The sequence below is a fragment of the Euphorbia lathyris genome, chromosome 5, assembly GCF_963576675.1.
Source record: "Euphorbia lathyris chromosome 5, ddEupLath1.1, whole genome shotgun sequence".
Classification (NCBI taxonomy): Eukaryota; Viridiplantae; Streptophyta; class Magnoliopsida; order Malpighiales; family Euphorbiaceae; genus Euphorbia; species Euphorbia lathyris.
In genome coordinates, this window is record NC_088914.1 from 47,977,612 (window position 1) to 48,003,659 (window position 26,048).

General features: G+C 37.3%; 3 protein-coding genes and 1 long non-coding RNA gene across 4 annotated transcripts; 3 read left to right on the forward strand and 1 right to left on the reverse strand.

Moving 5' to 3' along the window:
* Positions 1–224: 224 nt before the first annotated feature.
* On the forward strand, positions 225–6,173 carry LOC136229407 (uncharacterized). Its single transcript, XR_010689100.1, has 3 exons — positions 225–480; positions 558–661; positions 6,036–6,173. It is a non-coding gene; the product is annotated as an uncharacterized lncRNA (long non-coding RNA).
* On the forward strand, positions 672–6,029 carry LOC136229405 (uncharacterized). Its single transcript, XM_066018164.1, has 4 exons — positions 672–4,436; positions 4,513–4,830; positions 4,919–5,018; positions 5,102–6,029. The coding sequence occupies exons 1-4, from the start codon at positions 2,179–2,181 to the stop codon at positions 5,804–5,806; spliced, it is 3,381 nt and encodes a 1,126-aa protein (XP_065874236.1). The 5' UTR covers positions 672–2,178; the 3' UTR covers positions 5,807–6,029.
* Positions 6,174–6,500: 327 nt separating the features above from the next.
* Positions 6,501–8,802, forward strand: LOC136229406 (uncharacterized). The gene is made up of 5 exons (XM_066018165.1): positions 6,501–6,638; positions 6,735–6,858; positions 6,946–7,237; positions 7,901–8,008; positions 8,098–8,802. The coding sequence occupies exons 3-5, from the start codon at positions 7,031–7,033 to the stop codon at positions 8,635–8,637; spliced, it is 855 nt and encodes a 284-aa protein (XP_065874237.1). The 5' UTR covers positions 6,501–6,638; positions 6,735–6,858; positions 6,946–7,030; the 3' UTR covers positions 8,638–8,802.
* A 7,614-nt stretch (positions 8,803–16,416) lies between these two features.
* LOC136229769 (protein NRT1/ PTR FAMILY 5.10-like) lies at positions 16,417–24,034 on the reverse strand. Its single transcript, XM_066018662.1, has 7 exons — positions 23,909–24,034; positions 23,314–23,496; positions 22,994–23,177; positions 18,882–19,392; positions 17,152–17,315; positions 17,010–17,065; positions 16,417–16,931 (listed from the first exon to the last, which is right to left on the reverse strand). Exons 1-6 carry the CDS (start codon positions 24,032–24,034, stop codon positions 17,046–17,048), a joined length of 1,188 nt encoding a protein of 395 aa, XP_065874734.1. The 3' UTR covers positions 16,417–16,931; positions 17,010–17,045.
* Positions 24,035–26,048: the final 2,014 nt, after the last annotated feature.

Below are 26,048 nucleotides of genomic sequence, written 5' to 3' on the forward strand. Positions count from 1 at the left end.
AGAAAACAGCTTGTTAGCTACTGTTTTTAGCGATCGGATCAAATATGGTCGCTAAAACAGCTACTACATTCGTCGCCTATTGTTTTTGCTAGTCGGTACAGTGGGCGGCAAAATTGGCGCCCATTGTACCGACTGTACATTTTATGCAGCGACTTTCTTAGTCGCTTGATATATAAAAAAAAAAATTAAAAGAAAATAGAAATTATATTAAATTAAAAGACAAAACCCTAAACCTCTCTCTTCTCTCTTTCTCTCTACGATTGGAAATTGAAAAAGAACAAAAGCCCTAAACCTCTCTCTTTTCTCTCTGTGTTTGCGTTTTCGTCCGACTACCTCAACTGGGCATAAAATCGTCTTTCAGTAAGCTTCATTCTCCAATCGTCATTTAGTTTAGTCATAGCAAGCAGATGAAGGACTGGATTTCTTAGCTCTTCCTTTTCTGCTATTTTCTCCTTCTGCGATTAACTCATGGGGTTGAAGGTTTGTAGTTGTTCTTTCTGGCTTAAGCTTTTGTAATGAATCATATTAAATACTAATTTATTTTTATTTTCTTGGAGATATCTCTACTTGGTAGCATAAAACGATTTAATGGATGAAGGGAAATAGAACTTGAGAACACAGGGCAAGGAATGTAAGGTTGTTTTGTAAGGAATTGTTGGAGGTAAGCTCATTCTCTTTAGTTATTTTTCATCCTTAGTAAATAATTTGACAAATAAGTGTTTATATGTGAACTGTAGGATGTGTAGCTTTTATAATTTATGTGTTTGCTCTTGTTTAGTAAATTAATTTTTGTGTTTGCACTTGTGTTTTGGGGGCTGGTTATTATTTGCTGTATTAGCTTACATGATTTCAGTTTGGGGATTCTTTCTCTTTCTTTTTGTCAGCCTCTGATTTCTTTCTTTTCTTTTTTTTTCATGATTTTGATGCATCTTTTACAAATGTGGAATTTACAAATGATGAAATTAAGTTTTTGGTGAGAAATTACATGGTGTTGATTGCCCGGAGATGTTGTAGTTATTTGGTTGATCTCCATGTGCTTCTTATCTAGTGTACTTTTGAAATGAAACTCTTGTTTGGGCAGTCATTTAGTTTATAGATCAAATCCTGCCTCTTGTTTAGTAAAACAAAGAAAACAGTTGTCAAGACAGGGTTATCCCATCTTATGCAGTTTTCTAATGTTTAGGGAATACTTTTTGTAGAGCATTCCATTGAATATTGTCCTTGGCTAGCTTTGTCTTAGAAGTTCTGAGATGTTTCAGGATAGTAGGTAATATAGTATTCAAGTGATCATCAGATTTGGAATAAGTTCTGATCACTATATTGCAAAATTTAATTTGGTAAGACATACGTCCACTGTTATTTGAAAAAGTTGTTATGAATGCAATGCTGCAGAGTCAACTAGTTAAAGAGTTGTCCATGTAATATACCCTACAAAATGTATAGATCAATGTAATATACCCTCCAAAATGTATAGATCAGTGAATTAATAGAACATATTATTGTCTTACGATTAAGGACAACATCTAGATATAATGTATTAGGACTAGCGTATGCTCCAACAAGATGGACCAGTTAAATTGTGAAAATGGTGGATAGCTAGAAAAGGAGTTATTCCATGCCATCTGTGGCCGAGGGTGAGAATGACTGCTATTTAACTTTCTGGAGATAGTCTTATAAATTATAGCACTTGTTGTTTCCCTGATATTTATGCACCTTTGCATCATGTAGTTTCTAATTCTCTCTTGCAATATTGGTTGGGCTTTGTCCTGTTTTTAGTCTGTTTGGTTTGAAAAAGTCTTGTTATTTGTGTTAACTGCTAGTCTTTTTCTTCTTATACTTTGCTAATTAGATATGAAAATATTTAGATGATAAATCATTAGTTATTTTGACAATTGTGTCATATTTTAGTAAAGTTTAGGATTTCATTAAGTCTGAGTTAATGGAAATGCTTAGGATTTCATGAAGCTACTGCTTAGCAGCAACTTTGCTGCTGTTTGGGGGCAGCAGTGAATGATGCTGGCCCGTATTACAGGACATCATGTTCTTCTTTAGTTAGGCTTTTTAGGCAGCTCATTTATTCTCTACTCTACCATAGAGTGATGTCATAGTATAGATTATTTTCTTCTCTAATTAGGCTTTTAAGGAGCTTTTATAGGTCTTCTTAACTGGTTGAACAAAATGGTTCGTCATGATAGAATGTGGATGTATAACAGACTTATGAGCAACGGGAGGCTAACTAGAGAATTTGTAGACGGGGTTGCTCATTTTGTGGGTTTTGCAATAACTAAACCACGATTCATGAACGATGATCATATCCGGTGTCCTTGTACGAGGTGTGCGAATAGACGTTTCGAACATCCAAATGATTGCAAGGTGCATTTGTATAAGTATGGGTTTCTTCCTAACTACTGGGATTGGATTAATCATGGTGAAGCGTACAACAGTAGTTCCTCTAGACAAGTTGAAGAACAAGTATATGACCAGCACCCTGATCCAATTAGTCCTCTTCGTCAATGTGTGTATGATGCTATTGGGCCTGAACTTTCGACACAAATGACAGAAGAGGAGCCCAATCCTGAATCTCGAAAATTCTTTGACATGCTTCGTTCCTTGGACGAAGAACTATATGATGGGTGTGAAAACCATTCAGTTTTGTCGATGATGGCTCGACTATTAAATATCAAGTCTGAGAACCATATGACTGAAAGATGTTTTGACTCCGTTTTGGAGGCAATCCACGAAGCATTACCATCGGGTAACAAAATGGCAAAAAACTTTTATGAGACCAAGAAACTAATTCAGGGGCTTGGTTTGCCGGTTGAAAAAATAGATTGTTGTGTGCAGGGGTGTATGTTGTTCTGGAAGGACGATAATGATTTATTAACTTGCAAGGTATGTGGGCACGCGAGGTTCAAGCCGAGACATGGTTCGAGGAAACACAAGCTTATTCCATTCAGAAAGATGGTTTACTTTCCTCTAACTCCGAGGCTAAGACGCTTATTTGCTTCGAAAGCGACTGCTGAGCATATGAGATGGCATCACAACCATGTTTGTGATGAGGAAACGATGTGTCATCCATGTGATTCAGAGGCTTGGAAGCACTTCAACCATTCGAATGAGTCATTTGCAGCTGAGTCTCGTAATGTCAGGTTGGGATTGTGTACCGATGGATTTCAACCATTTGGACAGTCTGGTAAACAATATTCATCATGGCCTATCATTGTTACTCCATATAATTTACCTCCATGGATGTGCATGAAGGATAAGTATATGTTTCTGACGGCTTTAGTTCCAGGACCTAATAACCCGAAGCAGAAGATAGATGTATTTTTGCAACCTTTGATACACGAGCTAATGAATCTTTGGGAGAATGGAGTTGATGCTTATGATGTTTCTTTGAAGCAAAACTTTACACTTCGAGCTGCTTTGATGTGGACTATCAGTGACTTTCCAGCTTACTCGATGTTGTCTGGATGGACTACAGCTGGAAAAAATGCATGCCCTTACTGTATGGAACATTCAGATGCTTTCTCATTGCCAAACGGTCGGAAAACCTCATGGTTTGATAATCATCGTAAGTTTTTGCCTATGAACCATACATACCGAAATAACAAGGTTAAGTTCAGACGTAATTATGTTGAGAGAAGGTGCCCTCCACCTATAAAGAGTGGCCAACAGATTTTCTGTGAAATACAAGAGTTAGGTTTGTTGAGAGTTACTGATCCTGATTCAGAAAATGTGAACAAGCAAATATCTAACCGAAATTGTGGGTGGAAGAAGAGAAGCATTTTTTGGGATCTTCCTTATTGGAAAACTAATCTGATCCGTCATAATCTTGATGTAATGCACATTGAGAAAAATGTATTTGAAAATGTTTTCAATACTGTAATGAACATCGATAGTAAAACGAAAGATAATGGTAAAGCTCGTGAGGACATTGGTTTATTTTGTAATAGGCCTGAACTTCTGAAGAATCCTGTCACTGGTATATACCCAAAATCTTGCTATTCTTTAAGTCAGAATCAAAAGAAGTTAGTGTGTGATTGGGTTAAGCTGTTGAGATTTCCAGACGGTTATGTATCAAACTTAGGAAGATGCGTTGATGATAAAAAAGCTAAGTTATTCGGTATGAAGAGCCATGATTGTCATGTGTTCATGCAACGTTTGCTCCCGATTGCACTTCGCGAGAATCTTCCAAAAAAAGTCTGGGAAGCTATTACAGAGTTGAGTTGTTTTTTCAAAAACTTAACAGCAAATGTGATCAAAGTTAATGATATGGCGCATTTACAAGACGAAATCCCAATCATTCTTTGCAAACTGGAAATGATATTTCCACCGGGATTCTTTGACTCAATGGAGCATCTTCCGATACATTTGCCTTACGAAGCCAAAGTTGCTGGTCCAGTTCAATATCGATGGATGTATCCATTCGAGAGGTATTATAACTCTCAACTCGAATTTCCTATGTCACATTGTTTTTCTAATGTCATTCTAAATTCCATTGATATGTAGATATCTCGGTCGCTTGAAAAAAAGTGTAAAAAACAAAGCACAAGTTGAAGGTTCAATATGCAATGCGTATCTAGTAGAAGAGTCATCCAACTTCTGTTCATACTACTTTGAGCCACAAGTCTACACACGCCATCGCAAAGTCCCTCGCAATGATGATGGAGGCGATGATGGTGTTGTTGATAAGTCGAATTTGATGATATTCTCTTATAATGGTCGCCACGCTGGACCTGATAAAACAAGATGGTTGGATGAAAAGGAGCACGATGCAATTCACTCTTATGTCTTGTTGAATTCTGCAGAAGTTAGACCATATGTGGAGTGAGTTTCTTACATTTTTTAATTTACAATTCAACATTGTTGGTAAATATTCATATATATGCCTTCAATTGCTAAATATATATACTAGGTTATATAAGGATCATTTGCAACGTCTACACCCCGGTGCTAATAATGCAACCATTGAATCAGATATTGACAAAAATTTTGCCAATTGGTTTTCAGAATTTGTAAGTGTTAGTTAACTTGCCCTTTTTTGTATATACATCAATAAGTTCTTATTATTGATATCAATTTTCATTCATTTTGGCAGTGTCAAAATAATGTCGTTGAGAACAAGTGTGTTGCCAATTTGGCTTTTAAACCGTCTCGAATGGCGACGTCCTTCAATATTTATTTTGTGAATGGTTATAGATTTCACACAACAACGTATAGTGGTAATCGAACAACTTCTAACAATGGAGTTTGTGTCTTTGGAGATGGTATTGAATATTATGGAGTCATAGACGAGATAATACAAGTTTCTTACCTTAGTTTGTCGGTTCAAAAAACTGGATTATTCAAATGCAAGTGGTATGATCCTACACCAAATGTTGGTTTTCGAGTTCATGATCGGTACAACATTGTTGAAGTAAATACGAAGCGATATTTTAAAAAATATGAACCGTTCATTTTGTCATTGCAAGCTACACAAGTATATTTCGCTCCATATCCTTCTTTGAAGCGTGATAAGGCTGATTGGGTTGTCGTTTGTAGTGTTAAAGCTAAAGGGGTCTTTGACATACCGGAGAATAAGGTTGCCTCTAGCAATGACGCATTTCAAGAAGAAGAAGCTCAATTAATTGAAGTTGAAGTTTCAAATAATGATGATGTTCTTTTGAACGATGAATCTGATCCTTATTTTGAGTTTCCAACAGGGCTAAGTGAAGAAGAAGGAGAAGAAGAAGCTACATTTGAAACAGATACTGAGGCTGAACTTAGTGATGAAATCGATTTTAGTGACAATGATAGTGATTAGTTTTCAATCAAATTAAGTTTTTAATGTTGATTTCATATGTAATTTTACCTAACTAGTGGCTGAGATTTGCTTATTTTCTTTGTTCTATGTTCTTCCATTTACAAATGCTCATCTTATTTCTGCTTGCATCTTTACTTTTTTTTTATTTGTTTTCTAGTCTCTATTTCGTGTTTGTTGAATTTCAATTTTGTCTTGCTAAGATTACTTTATATTATGTTCTACATGACAGGATGGTTTCACCTAGAGGTCGTAACGCACATATTGATAAAGGGAAAGGGATATCGAAAACCAATAAGAGGTTTTCCCGTAGCAGCGTCCCTCTTTACTTGCAGTCGCTTGTTTTGGAGTCGACAAATCCTTCGACTAGACAAGAGACATCTTCCTCTACACGAGAGCCTTCTACTCCACCAACATCATTATGTGGCCCAATTACACTCCCATCCAATCCATCACATCCGCAGACATTGAATCCGTCTACAATGCATGTTGTTGTTCCTTCACAGTCGTCCATTCCACCTCCTCCACCTATCGGTTCATCATCACGGTCAAGACCGTTGGATTCACGTACCTCTACATCGGGATCATGTATCTTTAGCCTTTTCCTTATATATATATATATATATATATATATGTATTTTGATATATGTAAACTAAAGTTTATATTTTGTTTATAATCATCGGCTGCTGTCCCAGAGAGCTCTGCCACCGGCGAAGGTTCCACTCCGAGTTCAACCACATCACGTCGAGCCCCGGGACCACGAAGGAAAACAACTTCTGATGCTCCTAGAGATGCTAACAACAAATTCATTGTGGTGCTTTCACCTCGAAACAGGTAAATAAAAAATCACGTATTATTTTGTTGGATATTGTGTTAGTTCATTAAGATAAGTTTATTTCTAACCTGACAATTTTGTTTCATGTGATGTAGGATTGTTGATGCCCACCTTTCATCATTGATTACGTCTATCTTCGAACAATATCCACAGGAGGTCGCAAATGAGTACAAAATGTTTCCAGAATCTACTCGAGATAGATTTTGGGAGGAGTTTAAGGTATTATAAGTATCAAATTAACAATATACTCATTTTATTATTTATTTGATTTTCACATTGAACATAAAAATTATGGAATATATGCAGAAGGATTGTGTATGGGACTCTTCGGTGTATTCTGATGATGTAATGAAGCGAGCATTCCTTTATAAATTCCAAGAAAGATATAAAGATGCTATGCACAAACTCCGAAAAAGTAAAAAAATGCCTGACTGGTGCACTAAACAGGCATGGGAGGCTTGGTGGCAGGTCTGGAATTCAAGGGCCTTTAAGGAAAAAAAGTGAAAGATCAAAAAAGGTCAGGGCTGGAAAATCTGGAAAAGCGACAAGTACTCACACGGGAGGTTCAGTATCTCATTACAGAACTGCGGAAAAACTTGTAAGTATTCTGATGTATTTTAGCTGCTTACATGAATGTTTCTAGTATCATCTCTGTTTGAAATATCACTTAATTAAGTTAATGAAATCTATTTGCTAATGTTTGGGGCAACAGTGAATGTTGTTGTTTGGTATATCCATTTGCTAGTTTATCTATTTGCAAGTTCTTCTCATTTGCTAGATGAATTACATTAAAAGTGTTATGTTAAAGTGAATGTTTTTTGGGGCAGCAGTGAATGCTACTGTTTTGATGTTGGTTAAGCACTATTATTTCTTGAAACAGAACTGCGTAACTATGGAATTGAAGTGCTGTATTTTCTAACTTTTAAAGTTATGAAGCATTTTTAGTGTCCAAAATTTAGGATGATGCATTGTGATAAATTTTAAGGTTCTAGTGTTTATAATTTTGGGTTTAGGGGTTCATATTTAGGTTGGTGACTTTTCCCATTTATCAGCTTGATTAAAGGCAAAAAAAAAATTTGGCGGTTGAAGATCAGAAGTGTTAGGACTCAATGTACTTATGATTGCAAGATTCTAAGACTATCTGCTCTTTTTAATATTATCAAAAGCATTTAGTTTTGTATGTTTTAATTTGTCTATTTTATGGAACTCAGATGTATCTAAATGATCTATATCATACTACTTATGTTGATTGGTAATGCAGGCTAAAAAGTATGGTAAGCCCTTGAATCCAGATCAGTTCTTCTTGCATTCCCACACAATGGAACATGATGGAATTACATTTGTGAATGATCGGTGTAAAGAAATCCAAGTAAGAGTAATAATGTATGCATAATGATAATATTTAACTCTTTATATATTGTTTATGTGATAATTTGTTTCTTTAAATGTATTATATAGGATAAATATGAAAGTCTTACCCAAGTTGAACGAAATACTGCTGAGGAAGTTGAACAAGCTGCTGAGGAAGTTCAAAATACTATTAATGAACTTGAAGCATTCTATGAGGCTGCTGGAGGTATTAATAGGGGTGGGGGAATTTATGGATTGGGTTCAGCTGCTTCACAGTATTATGATGATCGGTATCCCAGAAATTCAAGAGCATCATCTTCAAGTTCTGCTGGTCCATCTAATGTAAGTGCTAGTACTACTGAAATTGATGGGATAAGAAACACACTTGAGACCGTGCAGGAACGCCTTGATGGCTTCAATGCGGATAGAACCAATTTATTAGCACGTCTACAACAAGTAAGTGAAAGGCAAGAGCAATTGACAGAAGGTATACACTTGTCTGCTAATGCAACTGATCTGATACGACTTCAGGAGCGATTGACGGAGTTGGAGATACAAATAGTCCCATCTATTAGCAAACTCCAAAACACTATTGACCATCTTCAGGCGACTGTCGAGAGGTTAGAGCGTAGCTCTAACTTAGGTTAATTTAACTCTTAGATATATTTTGACATAACTTTATAGGTTAACTTTCTTAGTTTATCATATAGATTTTTGACCTAACATATTAGGTTAACCTAGATTATGATATTTTGTGAATTATTTTATGTATTTTGACATATTTAAACTTTAAATATCAATTATTTCTATATATATTTTTAGTTTTCATGAATATTGTGGTTAAGTAATTGTGAAGGTTAAAATATATTTATATTTGTATTTAATAATCAGAATTGTAATAACAATTATATATAAATGATTTAATTACAAACAAATAAATTACCGACAGAAAATCCGTTAGAAATTCATCAGTAAACCAATCAGCTTAGGTTTCCATCTTGCCCATTACCGACAGAATTCTGTCAGAAATTCGTCGGTAAATAAATCCGCTTACGTGTCCATTTTCCTCATTACCGACTGCATTTGGTCGCAGAATATAGTCAGTAATATAGCGACTACTTAGCGACCAATTAATTTAGTCGCTATAGGCTGCGACTAACTTCAAGAAACGGTCGGCATTTGTCCAGCGACTAAGCCGTTACCGACTGATTGCGTTTGGTCGGTATCCATATAAATTCAGTCGGTAAATGCCTTTAGCTACCGCATCAGCTACCAAAGCTGCGGTAGCTAACAAGCTGTTTTCTTGTAGTGAAATAAAACATCTCCGAAGTTCAGTAATTAATAAAATACTTGTATGTATAATGTACATAATGGCCTAATAAAATAGAGATGTTTTATTACTTGGGAAGATATGAGCATGATTAGAAATAATACAGAATGAGTTAAGGTTAAGTTTAATGTGTGAGACCCATTTGAATTGACATAATTGAAGGCTTTGAATTGATAAATTGGAGTAGGAAGGATGAAGTGATGGCCTGCTGCTTGATAGGGGCGTTTCGTCCCTATCTTTTAGCGTGATTTACGGTTTAATTTTAGAAGAAATAAATAAGTTTAATTACAAAAATAGAGTGTTTTAATAAAATAACAAAATAAAAATAAATTCCTTACTTTCGGTTAATTTTCCTTATTTTTGATTAATATTAGAAAATAAAACGTCAAGCTAACTCGGCTCTCAAAATTTGTATTTCAGGTACGAGGAAGGAGTGAAAATCTACTCAAATACGCGGGGCGTATCATTATTTACGTGGGGCGTATCGTCATTTACGCGGGGCGTAAAACATGGTGTCAGAAATAATTGCCTTATCCGCAGGCACCATGTGGAAATGACTCAGCATACGCGGGGCGTATGACACCTTACGCGGGGCGTATGACACATGTCGGAAATGATTGGCCTAATCTTGAAAGTCAGACTGCATTGTCTCCCGGAGTCAACTCTCCATACGCGGGGCGTATCACCATTTACGCGGGGCGTAAAAGGTAGTTCTCCAACGTAAAAACTTCAGAGACTCAAACACGCGGGGCGTACTTCAGCTACGCAGGGCGTGTTTGAGACAATTAGACACGGAATTGGTCCACATGCAGGAGATTTCTGACGGAATACGCGGGGCGTGTATCACCATACGCGGGGCGTATTATGGGATTTCTGCACCAAATAATGTTGCTCCATACTTGTACCTTATGAAGTTACAATTCTACCCTTAGCTTGATGTATAAATAAGAGTGACTAGCACTCATTTAGGGACCTTACCTTGAACATAACTTCATTTTGCTTCTTTTAGATAGTTGTTGTATAGTTTTGGTTTTAGATTCAGTTTATGTAATAAAAACTCTCCCACCTCGAGAGCTTGTTCGGTTATTCCGGCGTTCCATCAACGTTGCACTCCATCATTCATCACCAAGCTCGAGAGTTCCACCTCCAAGTCCTAAGAGACGGCCTTGAGTCCGGTTGGCTAGTTCCGAGGGCCGATTCTTCCCTCTTTACTTGCTAATTAGCTTTGATCTCATCCTATGTACTAGGCTTGGTTGTATTCTATATTCTTACTCTCCATATTTATAATATATGATTTGCAATTTCCGTTTCTGTATACGTGTTGATGTTTATTGCTTGTTTTGATACTCATAATTGACTATTGTGTAGGGGAACGCGATTTCTGACGCCATTCGGGCTATCTTTAGGGATTCATATAGGTGTTGCTTTACCGGAAGTGACAAACCGGAAACCGTAGGAATTGACACACCACGGAACTTACGGGCCCTAGTTTCTGATCCCCAGCATTAGACACGCCTTGACTAGGAACCACGTAGTCTAAGTACTTCACGGGTCGGTCAAACTACACGTAGTCGTCTTTGCAAGAGTAAATCGTCAATCGGATATACTCGGAGTCATTGCTCATTATATTTATAACTTATCGTCACCCATATCACTCCGTGGAGTTTTCCATTACATAAATCTGTGTCACCAATAGGTTAGGAGTAGTTTGTAGTTGTGTCTCACACCAACTCAAAGTATTCACCGCTTAAATAACGTATAAAACCGAGTCGTCTAATACTTGCAGTTATAAATCCCGTGGATTCGATACCCGGTCTTAACCGGATTATTACTTGATACGACGGGGTACACTTGCCCCTAAGTAGTCGTAGCGTCTAGTAGAGTTAAGAGCAATTTATAAAGATCACATCCATAGATATAGAGTCCGCACTCATAATATATACATTTCGTCGTGAAAACTCTACCACTAGACGTCGCGCTATCAAGTTTTTGGCGCCGTTGCCGGGGATTTATAATTTCTTACAATATTAGACAAAAACGTTTTATTGTTAGTCTAAGCATTTGTACATATTACTTTCTTTTTGTGAATAATTTATTTTGTTTCATACTAATAATCTTCTCCATGGTATCATAGTTGTCATCTGTGGGACGATCTCATGGATGATGAATGTTCGCACCAACAATCTCCCTCGCAATTTGATGTGGTAATCTCTATCCTTAAAGATATTCAAGTAAGATTATCTAACAATGAGGCATATTGCAGGGATTTGGGAAATCAAATCACTAGATTGACATCTCGTATTGATTCAACCGCGGACGAATCAATTCGAGACGCCAATCCGGGTGGTCAAGTTGTAGGGGTCGAGTTAATTGAGCCCTCTCAAGAGGAGTCCCCAAGTCATGTAGGATGTCTCAACTGCGAGGAGCCGGAAATCCTAATCAATAAGCCGGCTGTGTGCGAACCCATGGAAATAAAGTTGGAAGAGTTTGAGGTTCCGTCTACCTCGGAATATTGCGCTCTTTTTGAACTACCAAAGGAGTCAAAAAGGGAGCAAACTAAACTCTTCAATAATTTCTGTAAATATAGTTTTTGGTTTTTGTTAAATTTCTTTGAAGCTAACAATTCGTTTTGTAGGTACGGATTGTTTATTCAAGAATTTGCATTTCTAACGCGAATGGAAGCATACACCTAGGAGGAAATGCTAAGTCGAGCTCACCGACTATAACGTAGCGCTTCTTGGGAGGCAACCCAAGCTCGAATAAGGGAGTTTTCTTTCCCAACTTTTATTTTCCGCATGTCATTTCTTTTAAAATAAAATAAATAAATAAATAAATAAATAAAAAAACCCCCCACTTTATCCAAATGAGAATAAGCCACGCGGGGCGTACACACCTATACACCCCGCGCACCGTGCTTGTTATTTCTGTTTTAGCGTGAGTTAATAACATTCACGCGGGGCGTATCCCTGTTACGCCCCGCGTGGTCCACCTTTTCCATAATAAGATGGCTCAGAGCTCGGAACACGCGGGGCGTCCCTTTACGTGCGCCCCGCGTATCTGAGTCTCTGGCCCCGGTGCACTTAAAAAGCCTCTTCTACGCGGGGCGCCCCCAGGGATACGCCTCGCGTAGGATCTGACCTTAAGGGTCCCTTTTTCAGCTCATTCTTTATTTTTGTTTTTGTTTTGTTCTCTTTTTGCGACGCCCTTGGAATAGGCGTCATTTTAATAACGCGGAGGGACGTGCAACCCCGCACTTTTAGTTTGGTTTGCACTAACAAAAACAAAAATCAAAATCAAAATAATTAAACAAATTTATTGACTCTTGAATTCTTCCGACACGCTACACCTCCTTCGAAAATTAATTAAAGTTCCGTTATTTGTCGTTAAAAATAAAAACATCGGAACACAAAGGATGGTTTAATTGAGAAATTTTAGTCTTGGTTTTGAAGTTAGGGAATTTATGAAAAGCTTAGGCTAGTACTAAACAAAAGCATTGAGTCCTAACTAACATTTCATCTCCATAATGAACTTTAAAAAGGCAATAAAAACGGGATAGTTGAGAATTTAGCGAAGACTTGATAGTACACAATTTAAACCCGAATCTTTGTGAGGTATTTTTGAGCCTAAAAGAGTTCGTACGAGAACTCTAATTCTTTCACAATTTTTCGAGAGCTTTGACTTCACTCGACTCATAGAATTTGCATCTAATACCGGGTTAAGTACACTTATTTTGGGTAAAAAGGCAATAGATGATAAACTGAACCCACTTAGGCTAATTTTTCTTAATTTATTGTTGTCGTTTTCATTTTCCACTAGGAAACCCCTTCGAGCTTATTAACCAACTTCTTTGCTAACACCCTTATAACATTTAACCCTTTTTTCCTCTTGTCCAAATACCGACAAAATCAATTTGCACCCGAATTATCCAAAGTAAGCCACGGCCTTAACAATTGAGCACTATAAGCTTTCAAAAGTCGTTTTTGTGCCTCTATCGAAACAAAGGATACAATAAAAGAGAAAAGGCATTCTCAAGCTCCACCCGAGCAATTTTGAAGTATATTTTGTAAAATTCGCCAAGGCCAAAACAAAAACACGGTGCAATCACAAAACGGTATTTTTGAACTCGAGTTTCTTTAAACTAACCACTAAAAAAGCCACCCACATTACAACCCCCCTACGGGTTCATTTTTTAATGTTGCCTAACCATATTCTAGGAGGAAAAACCCGGATGAAAATGCAAATTCAACATGATCTCGAGTAAGTGCAAAGAAGAGTGCGAAAACAGCGACCCACCAAAAATTGAGCGTAAGAGTGAAAATCCTTGGTGAGGTACTACCGAGTTCTCAAAAAATGATCGGCTCCCGTTAATATCGCCTGTTAAACTTAATCATGGAGGTCTCAAATAAGTTTTTGTACTCAATTGCTTGCGTAGGTACTTACCGAAACCTTTGCATAAAACCGTAACTTTGAAATCACGCACTTGGTAAAACCAACCTTCGGTTTGTTTCTCAATTATCTCAATCCCTTGTCTTTCGATTTCTTTTACTTGAGGACAAGTAAAACTTTAAACCAATTCTGTTCCACTTAATCCCTATTTCATGGCCACAGTCCGAGGAGGTTTGATAGGGGCGTTTCGTCCCTATCTTTTAGCGTGATTTACGGTTTAATTTTAGAAGAAATAAATAAGTTTAATTACAAAAATAGAATGTTTTAATAAAATAACAAAATAAAAATAAATTCCTTACTTTCGGTTAATTTTCCCTATTTTTGATTAATATTAGAAAATAAAACGTCAAGCTAACTCGGCTCTCAAAATTTGTATTTCAGGTACGAGGAAGGAGTGAAAATCTACTCAAATACGCGGGGCGTATCATTATTTACGCGGGGCGTATCGTCATTTACGCGGGGCGTAAAACATGGTGTCAGAAATAATTGCCTTATCCGCAGGCACCATGTGGAAATGACTCAGCATACGCGGGGCGTATGACACCTTACGCGGGGCGTATGACACATGTCGGAAATGATTGGCCTAATCCTGAAAGTCAGACTGCATTGTCTCCCGGAGTCAACTCTCCATACGCGGGGCGTATCACCATTTACGCGGGGCGTAAAAGGTAGTTCTCCAACGTAAAAACTTCAGAGACTCAAACACGCGGGGCGTACTTCAGCTACGCAGGGCGTGTTTGAGACAATTAGACACGGAATTGGTCCACATGCAGGAGATTTCTGACGGAATGGGCATATACGCGGGGCGTGTATCACCATACGCGGGACGTATTATGGGATTTCTGCACCAAATAATGTTGCTCCATACTTGTACATTGTGAAGTTACAATTCTACCCCTAGCTTGATGTATAAATAAGAGTGACTAGCACTCATTTAGGGACCTTACCTTGAACATAGCTTCATTTTGCTTCTTCTAGATAGTTGTTGTATAGTTTTGGTTTTAGATTCAGTTTATGTAATAAAAACTCTCCCACCTCGAGAGCTTGTTCGGTTATTCCGGCGTTCCATCAACGTTCCGCTCCATCATTCATCACCAAGCTCGAGAGTTCCACCTCTAAGTCCTAAGAGACGGCCTTGAGTCCGGTTGGCTAGTTCCGATGGCCGATTCTTCCCTCTTTACTTGCTAATTAGCTTTGATCTCATCCTATGTACTAGGCTTGGTTGTATTCTATATTCTTACTCTCCATATTTATAATATATGATTTGCAATTTCCGTTTCTGTATACGTGTTGATGTTTATTGCTTGTTTTGATACTCATAATTGACTATTGTGTAGGGGAACACGATTTCTGACGACATTCGGGCTATCTTTAGGGATTCATATAGGTGTTGCCTTACCGGAAGTGACAAACTAGAAACCGTAGGAATTGACACACCACGAAACTTACGGGCCCTAGTTTCTGATCCCCAGCATTAGACACGCCTTGACTAGGAACCACGTAGTCTAAGTACTTCACGGGTCGGTCAAACTACACGTAGTCGTCTTTGCAAGAGTAAATCGTCAATCGGATATACTCGGAGTCATTGCTCATTATATTTATAACTTATCGTCACCCATATCACTCCGTGGAGTTTTCCATTACATAAATTTGTGTCACCAATAGGTTAGGAGTAGTTTGTAGTTGTGTCTCACACCAACTCAAAGTATTCACCGCTTAAATAACGTATAAAACCGAGTCGTTTAATACTTGCAGTTATAAATCTCGTGGATTCGATACCCGGTCTTAACCGGATTATTACTTGATACGACGGGGTACACTTGCCCCTAAGTAGTCGTAGTGTCTAGTAGAGCTAAGAACATTTAAAAGATCACATCCATATTCATAGCACATTCACCGCAATACACATTTAATCGTCGTAAGAAAACTCTACCTAGGCGCCGCGCTATCACTGCTTTTGCTTTTAGTGCCACATATTTTGACTTTTCATAACTCGGCTACCAAATGCACATTTTGCCTGAGTAAACACACACTATACCATAGATGGTCTGTTGCAACACCAAACAAGTGTTAGCTAAAGTCGTTATTGTGTTGCTAAAGAAGTTTTGGCAACAGTTTTTGTCAGAAAAGAGAGTTGCTTTTTCGCACGTTGCTAAAGATGTCTTAAGCAACATTTTTTCACATTTTTAGCAACATCGATACAAATGTTGCTACACGTATCTGTGGCAACACTTTCCTATCCTATAGCAACTTAAATGAAAGTGTTGCCTACATCGTAGAACAAGTAACACTATTATCGAATAAAATTATAAGCAACACTTTTGAACTTTTTTGCAACAAATTTTTATGCAACATTGTTTTTTAGTTGCAACTCTTTTTATATATAATTGCAACACTTTTTAATTTAACATTTTATTGTTTCAAACAACTCTTTCGTATACAATTTGCAACATTTTTTAAGCAACTCTTTAATTTAACATTTTTTTAGCAACTCTTTTATATTATGTTCATAGCAACGCTTTTTGTTTGAAATTTTAACGGTTTTTAATGTAACACTGTAATATATACAACATAATCTTTAACTCGTGCAACACTAAAAAAATTAAAAGAAATTTTTGAATTTAAATAATAGCAAAAAAAAAACCCTTAATTGCAATTACAAATCCATAATATGCCAATATGTTAACAATGAAATTTAAAATTCTCAAATGATCCAAAACACATAAACAAAAGTATAATAAAGTCATAATGTAACATATTCTTCAAACTCCTTAGAAAAGACAGTAGCATTCTTATTTTCATTTGAAATGCCACCATATATATCCTCAATATCAATGTTGAGATTGAGATTAACTTCTACCAATTTGTTTATGATTAATGTCAAGCTCTTCCTCACTTTCTAATCCACTCGTTTCATTTTCTCCTTCATTGCTTCTTCAAGTTTGATAACTTTCTCCTCCATTTCTCCTTGCAATTGGTTTTTTTTTATCTTTATTAATTCCTCTACATAGGCATCAGAAACATTTCCAGTTGACTGTTCTTTCAATTTCTTAGGTATTACACGTCTGCCAATAAGCCAAGAGAGTCCATGTGATGTGTCACCACAAATAAGCTACTCAACATTCTCACTATTTGCTCCAGACGAACACATCTCTTCAATTGTGGACTATAAAAAAAATGAGTTACATGAATAATTTAACAAGTCACAATCAAGTGGCACATAATTACCTTTCATTCCTCATACCTCATTATATGGACAACATCCATCTTTATTCGTCCTCTAGGCTTTCTCTGATATATCTATCATTTACATATTGCCCAAGTAATATATTAAGCCATGATTGAACCACAATTTCTAAATATTATATATAGAAAATATTTTTTACCTTTTGAATTGCCGATTGTTTGATTATCAGTTTGGGGCAAGGATGATTCAGCAACATCATTTTCTTGTTCAGTTTCTACTTGAGCAATTTTTTGGCATTCCCGTAAAGCTAAAAATTCATCAATTGACCCCATTCCTTTATGCCTCGGTTGATGTAATTGTTTACTACAAGAAGGTCCAACAGATGTGACTGTTTTTCCATCAACCTCCTTGGAATAACAAAATTAATATAAGCAAGATTGTGTTACCCACAAGACAAGACCAAGGCAATGACATCCCAATGTTAAATGTGAGGAAAAAAGCAAAATTGCATTAGCCACATCAGTTCTCCAGGACAGAACAGAACAAGAAAGTTTCTGCTAAGATTTGAAAGGCACAACTCTACCAAACCTCAAACTTAAAAGCCTTTGGATTAAGTTTCTGCTAAGATTTGAAAGGCACAACTCTACCAAGGAAGTTTCTGTTAAGATTCAGCAAAAATAATTATATTTGATGAAATTTTGAATAACATTTTTTATTAGCCTGCTATTTCTTTGACAAAATCAAATATGAGGGTTAAAAATAAAAATTAGGTAGTTGGTGATCATACCAAAGTAGGTCTTATGAACCTATAAACAATGTTTCCCCTGTTTCTTTGGTAAGCTTGGAAATTAAAATAAAACAAAAACAAGACTAACAAAAAGAAAAGAAAATAAAAATGAAAATAGAAAACAGGACAGACTCAAGGATCCACTAAACAGGTAACTAACAATTGATGATTCAGTCTAGAATTTAATAGTCCATGATTCAGTCTACAATTTTTACACGTTCTTGTCTAGGTCGTTTAGAATTCTAGATATTGTACTTGCATTCTTCATGCCTATGCATGCTAATTGCCAACTCACTTTTTAAACATAAGAAAACAAAATATCAGAATAAAATAAAACACAAGTGTTCAACCTAATTATATTTGGTTCAATGGGTAAATTGGGTTACAGTTCATGTTTGTAGTTTGATTTTAATTTAAATGAAGTTGAAATTTATGGTTTGCTTGAATATGGTATTTGAATTAGGCTCAACGTTCAAAATAGCACAAATATAGGCTTAACGTTTACAACATAATATCAATTTAGGCTTAACGATTACAATATAGCATCAATTTAGGTCTCACGTACAAAATAAGGAAAGAATATAATATGATTAATTTAATTATAATGTTTAGCTTAAATTCTATATATTTTGTAAACGTTAAGCTTAAATTCGTATTATTTTGTAAACGCTAAGCCTATATTGGTGCTATTTTGTACGTGAGGCCTAAATTGATGCTATATTGTAAACTTTAAGCCTAAATTGATATTATGTTGTAAACGTTAAGCCTATATTGGTGTTATTTTGAATGTTGAACCTAAATTGATACTTAGACCTATTTTGGTACCTTATCCCTTCTAATTTTATATATACAAGACACAGTACAATTTAATATAGTAAGTTCTAAATGCAGCAAAAGCTTCATCTATCAACTCAAGTATTTCCTTGACAAATGACAGCCTAGAACATCATAATAGAATACTTTAATATCCATATGAGTCTTCATGTTTCGAACATATGATTGAGCATCTATTATTTTCATCAGATGTGCATCCTCAATTGTCATGTTGCAGAACAAGTTTTCAAAATATTAAAATGTTTTAAACTTCATGTTGTATTTGAATTCACTTCTATTTTTAATTTTCAAAAAGGTTATTCTCTTACTTGAATTGCTCAGAAGTTTTGTGAGGCAGGGTTCCACGAGCTTCTTCCTCCAAAGCTATCGCAGAAGGGGAAGTTCGCCAATTCCTAAGTGCTACAAGAAATACCTGACCAATTCTTCGAAACACACTTTTCTCTTCCGCTTTGACACTAAAGCGATATGACCGAGTTCCAAGTAAGAAAATGATAAGTGCAACGACCATCATAATACATGGTATTCCAAATCCAAGACCCCAACTAAGGTTGTCTTGGATGTAGATTAAACCCAACAGTGCTTCTATGGTGCCTGCACAAATACAAAAATACCACCAATTGAAGAATGAACTTTTGGCTTTGCACTCCTTAGGATCTTGCCCATCAAACTGATCTGCTCCAAAAGCCTGAACACAAGGTTTATAGCCCCCTTGCGCAAATTCTACCAAATATATTGAAAAGAAGAACAAAATTACTTGAAGTAAATTTTGAAAGCCAACAAGCCAAGACCCTGTTATTAAATTCGACAAAGGGCATATATCTTAAAACTAATGGTGAAAAGATCTCAAGTAATTAGTGTAAGCTTAAAAATTGTAACAGACAAACCTTTTTTCGCAACTTCCCAAAAAGAGAGACAAGAGATCTATCGAATACCTCCACTAGCACAATCTGGCAGTTTTAGTGTTACAGCTTAGATGTGTGTGACAAAGCTAAATGGAGACCAAGAGAAATAAAATCTATTGGTTTTGTTAAGCTCCATGCATGATTAGATTAGTTTGAAGTGGTGCATAAAGTAAACCTCAGTTTCTACAATTAATTTGAAGCATGAACAGGTACTAGTTCTCAAAACTTTGGGCAAAAAATTCTGGAAATTTCAAGCATAAACAATTATTTAGTTTTATTTTCTCTTTGAGCTTTCTTGATAAAAGAACGTTGGATTGATGGTCATGGCTATGCAATGTCCTAGGATACAAATCCATATTTTGGATTGGTTATTCAAAGCACATTGTCTATGTTCATAAGACTAAACTGAGCCATGGAAAATGAAGTTTAGATTCTCTTCTCCCTCGTACAAAATGCTTAGGACAAACATTTGACTATTAAAAAGTTCAGTTTAAATTGTCTGGCCAGAGAATGAAAACCTGCCATTTGCTTCACCATTTTGGACCTGAGAATACCTCATTACATTTGGTCGTTCGGGTCAAAGGTTAACATGCTGAAGATAAAAAGAACCCCAATGGGGGGAACCTGGATGTAGATTTGGTTTTAAGGAGGCCTTAGCATATTAAAGCCAACATCAAGCTAATTGGTTGGCCTATCAATACTACCGGTTATTATTAGACATTTGAAGTCTGAAAGCATCCCAATTGAACATGTGCAGTTAAACATAATTAATCAACAGATCACAATTCATTGCAACATGACTTATGATTTCACCATGGAAACAAAATTTGTAACGACCCGGTCTAGAGATGCTGGAACCGGGTTAGAAGACCTGAACAATGAGCGACTCTAAGGGATGGCGATGGGAACAAGAATGAACTGAATTCCATAGTTGTGAAAGGTGCAAGACGCACTAAGGTGCAAAGGGGTACTAGAGCCTAGTCGCAAGGCTCAGCCGTGAGCCTGAGCGACACAAGGCGCACCAAAACAACTAGCATATTAAAGGGACTATAATCCTTATTGTCGATTCCATAGAGTAGATGGTCCTGACACGGACAAGGAAAGAAATTAAATGCTAACTAAAAGAGGAAAGTTTAATCAATGTTTCAAGAAAGATAACAAAAAGAGAAATTATGGTAAAGGCATGGAGTAATCCATATCATTATAGGAAAGCCAAGTTTCAAGCCAGCAGTCAAGAAAGCCTCTTCTCTTATCTAATGGCCTCAAATACTCACAAGCTAACACCTAGACAACTTTTTCTGTTAAATTAATACCTTTTTCTCTTTGAGTTTTCCATAAGTCGAGACAGTCATACTATACTAATACGTGGCAAGTACAAATTCCAGCAAATAACAAATGAAAAATGAGCACGTATCAAATTCCAAACTCCTCAGACAAAGGATATTACTCCTAATCAACAACTCATGCAAAGATTTTATCATACCACAAACTTGCCAATTTGAACAACATCAAAATACTGGTGATTTAAGCTTTCACTTTCCATAAGGTTCTATTTTCTACCCATTTTAAATTTGACAAAACAAGTAAGAAACCTTTCATGGAAAAAGTTGATTTCCCTTCACACATGGAGCAACTTATTGTGTTGGATTTCTTTACTTTCCACCTAAACGAAAATTTCTAGAATACAGTAGAATAAAACTCAAGTCCACAAGCTCTAATGGTGTAATCTATATCTCCATACAGAGAAACTATTAGTCCATATGAATTTAGGGATACGTTAAGTCTTGAAATCATAACTTCATTCAGTATATAATTTAAATGGCAATTACGAATTCAGGGATATATTAAGCTCTAATTAGGAGAAGGTTTTCCCTTAAATTAGTTCTGGGTTTCAATATCCACAAAGTACCAAATTCATATGGAACATGTTCACTAAAGTAAAAAGAATTAAGGTAATTTTGAATTAAATTCCAGAAACTTCAAGCTTTTTTAACCATTGTGAAAATACCGTTGCCGAACTTGTATTGCTGAAATAACAAAGGGGAAATCAAAGATTACCTCGAGAGAAGAACTGAAAGGCATGCTAACCGAAAACCTCAACAGCAAGGACGGAGTGGCTGTCTCTACCAAATTTTAGAAACGGAAAGCCATGGAGAGTAGCATTGAGAGAGAAGAGAACTTTGAGAGAGAAAGTTCTTACGATAGTATTTTTTAGGTTTTGATTTTTTGATCGTGAGATATACAGAAGGACAAGGAAACTAAAATTTTAGGGGGAAATAAAATATTTGTTCCCTCCCTCATTTTACAAGCACAAAAGTTTTCCCTCTTAAGACAATTTTAATTTTTATTATTTTTTTAATTCTGAAATATACAAAACGACGTCGTTTTGTATCTAACAGAATTAAGAAAGATTATTTAAAAAAAAGTGTTTCAATTTTGACACATCTCTTGCAACACTTTATAATTAGTGTTCTGAAATTTCAAAGTTATGTGAATTTGAAATGTCTTTTGCAACATTCTATAAACCATGTTGTAAAAGATCCAAAAAAAATCATAAAAAGTGCAACACATTGCAAGCAACACATCTCTTTTAGGTTGCAAAAGACCATCTATGGTGTAGTGACACCTCACATGATATATTCCTCATGTGAATGCCAATAATTTGTTATACCTTATTATATAGGCTTAACATTCATTGTTAAATAATGGGATAAGGTACCAAAATAGGTCTATGGTTTTTAGGAAAGGCTCCACTTATAAAATAGCACCAATGCATACTTAACGATTAAAAAATGGTTTCAATTTAGGCCTCGATAACGGAATGAGACACATCATTGATATTACTCCGTTATGTTCTGTCAATTGTACGTGGAAGGAGAAATCAGAACTTAACCGAGTATTAGGAATGACGTGTCTAATCCGTTCTCGAGGCCTAAATCGGTACCTTTTTTAAACGTTAAGCCTATATTGGTGCTATTTTGTACATGGAGCCTAAATTGATACTTCCCAAAAACCATAGGCCTATTTTGATACCTTAACCCTTAAATAATTGGATTGCTCCTTTGAAATTTATTTAAAGTGATACAATTAATTTTTTAATTTTTAAGTGACATAGTAGAGATTTAGACAAATTAAAGGCATATGATTTAGAAGCTAGGAAAGTTGAAGGGTATGATTTAAAAGTTAAGAGCATCAATATATCACTGTTAGTAAGCTAATGAGATATATTTAATAGGTCACAGGAGTTCCTGGAAACGATGGGATGCATCTCTGTTTATTAGACTATTATGTACATTATGTTTAACTTGGGAGATGTTTTATTAATTAGAGTAATATGACATTATACATAAAGGTAATAAAACATCTCCCAAGTTCATTTTAACTTGGGAGATGTTTTATTATCTATTTAATGCACTAGAAGAACACTTTTATGTTTGAAAAGTAATAAAAAAAACTCTTAAAAGCTTGAACACTTTCGTAAGCCATGATCTTCTCACCATAGTAGTACGCCCGACTACCCGCTATAAGTTCCGTGTTCATCAACACGGCTTTGTGATCCTCAACATCCTTCTCCATCTTCTCTTTCAGCTGGCGGATCTCGTCATCCTTCTTCTGATTAAGTGCAATGGCAGCAGCTGTATTGGCATTGGCCACTGCTACCTCATTCTCCAGCCTCTGGATAGTAGCCTTATCCGCGACTCCCTAGAGAAGATCCGCCTTCATTGCACGCATATGAGCATAGGCATGACAAGATAAAAAGACCGTTTAAGAAACAAAGTCTCCCTCATGGAGATCACACTTTCATCCAAAAATGTAAAACAAGAAGAGAAAAGCTTACTGAAAGGAGATCCCTTTTCCCCATCTTGGCATGATCAGACCCAGAGAACTTAGTCTGGTTCTCGTGAACCTCTCCAAGCTGGCCAATGGCTTCATCCAAGTCATTCACGACCGCCTCGTTCCTCAGGGACCCCTTGGCACCATACTTGGAGAGCCAGTATTTCCCCAAGTCAGGTTTGATCACCTATCCAAGCAAAAGATCAGGGTCTATAAAGCCAAGGAGCAAGAAAAGTAAGGCGGTCGTACCTGCTCTTGGTTGGGAGTTAACCAGTCCATCCTAGGCTTCCCGGCTTTCAAGGCATTCACTAGCAATTTCTCTCCACCAGCAACGGCTGATCTCGTCTTCTTACTAGGGGGATTCGCGGCACCCTCCAAAGGGCGTTTCTTATCCCTCTTACTGGGATTCGCCACCTGCGCATTCTTTTAGGCCTCCGGCTCCATCTGTTTTCTACGCTTCTCTACAAGGGCGCGACTGGCTTTAGACAAATCCCTGACTAGGGAACAACAAAATAATCAAGGTTCAAGGAAGAAACAAAGGTACCTTCACCAAGTTGAGTAAACTTCACGTAAGTAATCTCATCCCCCACTCGGCGAACCAGGGGAATGTCATTCATCATGAATTCTATAGCATCGACGTACGTCCAAGCATATGTTTTGATGCTCTTCATGAGATCCGCCACTTTTTCATCACTATCAGTCAGTATACGCAAGTCCCCAGCCATATGTTGAGGTTTAGCGTTCCAGTTTAATGGGAATCCAAGAGATTCGCTCTTTTCCACTTTGACAAAGAAAAACTTTTCGTCCCAAAGATGGACGTTTGACATCTTATCACTAAAAGGAGAATAACCTTTGAATTTGACAAAGGTGAAGAAAGATTCGGTTTAACGCTTCGAAGGCTTGTGAAGAGATCGGAAGACACGGGGAGTACAAGTTACCCCCAGATTCGAAGCTAAAAACAATCTAGAGCTATGTCCAACCAGCCATTTGGATGCAGATGGCAGACAGTGATCCCGAAGAACTCTAAAATATCCCCCATAATCTGGGGAAGAGGAAGGCGGAATCCTCTCTCCACATGACTCCTATATACAGAAAGGTATCCCCTAGGGAGATAGGCGGGTCGTTGATGAGCAGCTGCCAATTTGGTTTCATAATTTTTAATCCATGGATAACGATCCGCCAAATCGGCAAGATCCGCGGCACTCATGCGAGACGGAGTGATCTCCGCGCGAGGCTTCTTTTTTCTAATCGGGGTTGAAGGGGAAGCCTCCATTCCGGAAAAGCTCCTAGGGTCTATCGCTAGAGCGGCGGAAGGGTCCTAGATTTCAATTAAACGGGGGCGACGATTCCTACGCTCTCTCACCGTATTGCGTAACTCGGATAAATCGCAACTAGGGGTGCTTTCGGAAGAATTAGAGCTCTCGGAAGAAGTCCAACTAAACAAAGGCTCAGAGGAAGTGGTCAAATCGAAGAGTTCAGTAGTAGAACCAGAGGAGGAACTCATAAAAACCCAGATGACAACAAGAATAGGACAAGAAGGTTAACTTACATGGAAAATCGGAAGCTTCAAAGATTCTTGACGCAAGAAAAGCTCTGGAAAAACGCAAGCAAAATCGAAGGAAAATTAGCAAATGAAGAAGAAAGGAAAAAAAAGAGTCTGAAGAAGGTGCCGCCACTTAGCTCTATCTATGTGTCCAGGACACCTGTCGCGCGATGAATGGTCTGGAACAGAGCGGTAATTAATGTGACGCATCATGACGGCACGCCAAGAAGTGCAAAAGCCCTAAAGGACTTTAACGTTACTTGGGGGGGCTTCTGATAACATCAAGATATTATTTACGGGACCAAAAGGGATATTAGCCAAAACGACCGCGTATCTAAGTAATCGGGAAAGCTATGGCGTATCACGCAAGCTACTAAAGTGGCGGATCATAGGGATTCCTCCACACGCTATCCATAGTCAAACCTATAGGAGACCCGTCATCACGCCTTGATCCGCCCACAAGATAAGTACGCTGATTCCCGATAAAGGTAACTGATAGACCCATTAATAAGCTAACGGTCATACTTGAATGAGATTAGTAACCGCCATTAATGGAGCATTAATGGAGACTTTCTAGCTACCGAGAGTTACAACTACATGACTATAAATAGCTTGCATCCCAAGCTATTGAGGTACAAATTCACGCTCTCTTAAACCTTACTTTGTCATTACAGTTTGTTCTTTTACTATATACTGACTTTGGCATCGGAGCTTCCCCCCGTCGAACCCAACGACGCCCCCCCTGCAGGGAAGGATTCTGATCAAGAGTTCAGCACCAGTCATCAATTGGTGCGGTGAACGTGGAGGTTCTAATCCAAAAAGGACTTAGTTCACAACCCAAACATGGCAAGTGGAGGGTCTAACCCCTCAACCGGAACTACAATACCATCCGTACCACCATCAGTTAACCCCCCTATAAACGCTGGTCGCGTTGATCCCGATGCGCCAACCGTCCATGATGAAAGGGACATGTCGCCAGAATCCTTCTGGGAGATTTACGCAAGTGCCGTAGGGAGAGAGCATGGACCCATTATGGAGGGTCGATTGAGGGCCTATCTAGAGAACCAGGATGTAGGTGGACCCACGACAGGGACTATTCCCTTGCTGAATCATCATCGCCCGCCAAGACCAACCATATCACAATGGCAAGGTGTCTATTATAGACCCGGTGCTTTCCGTGATTCGTCATTTTTGCT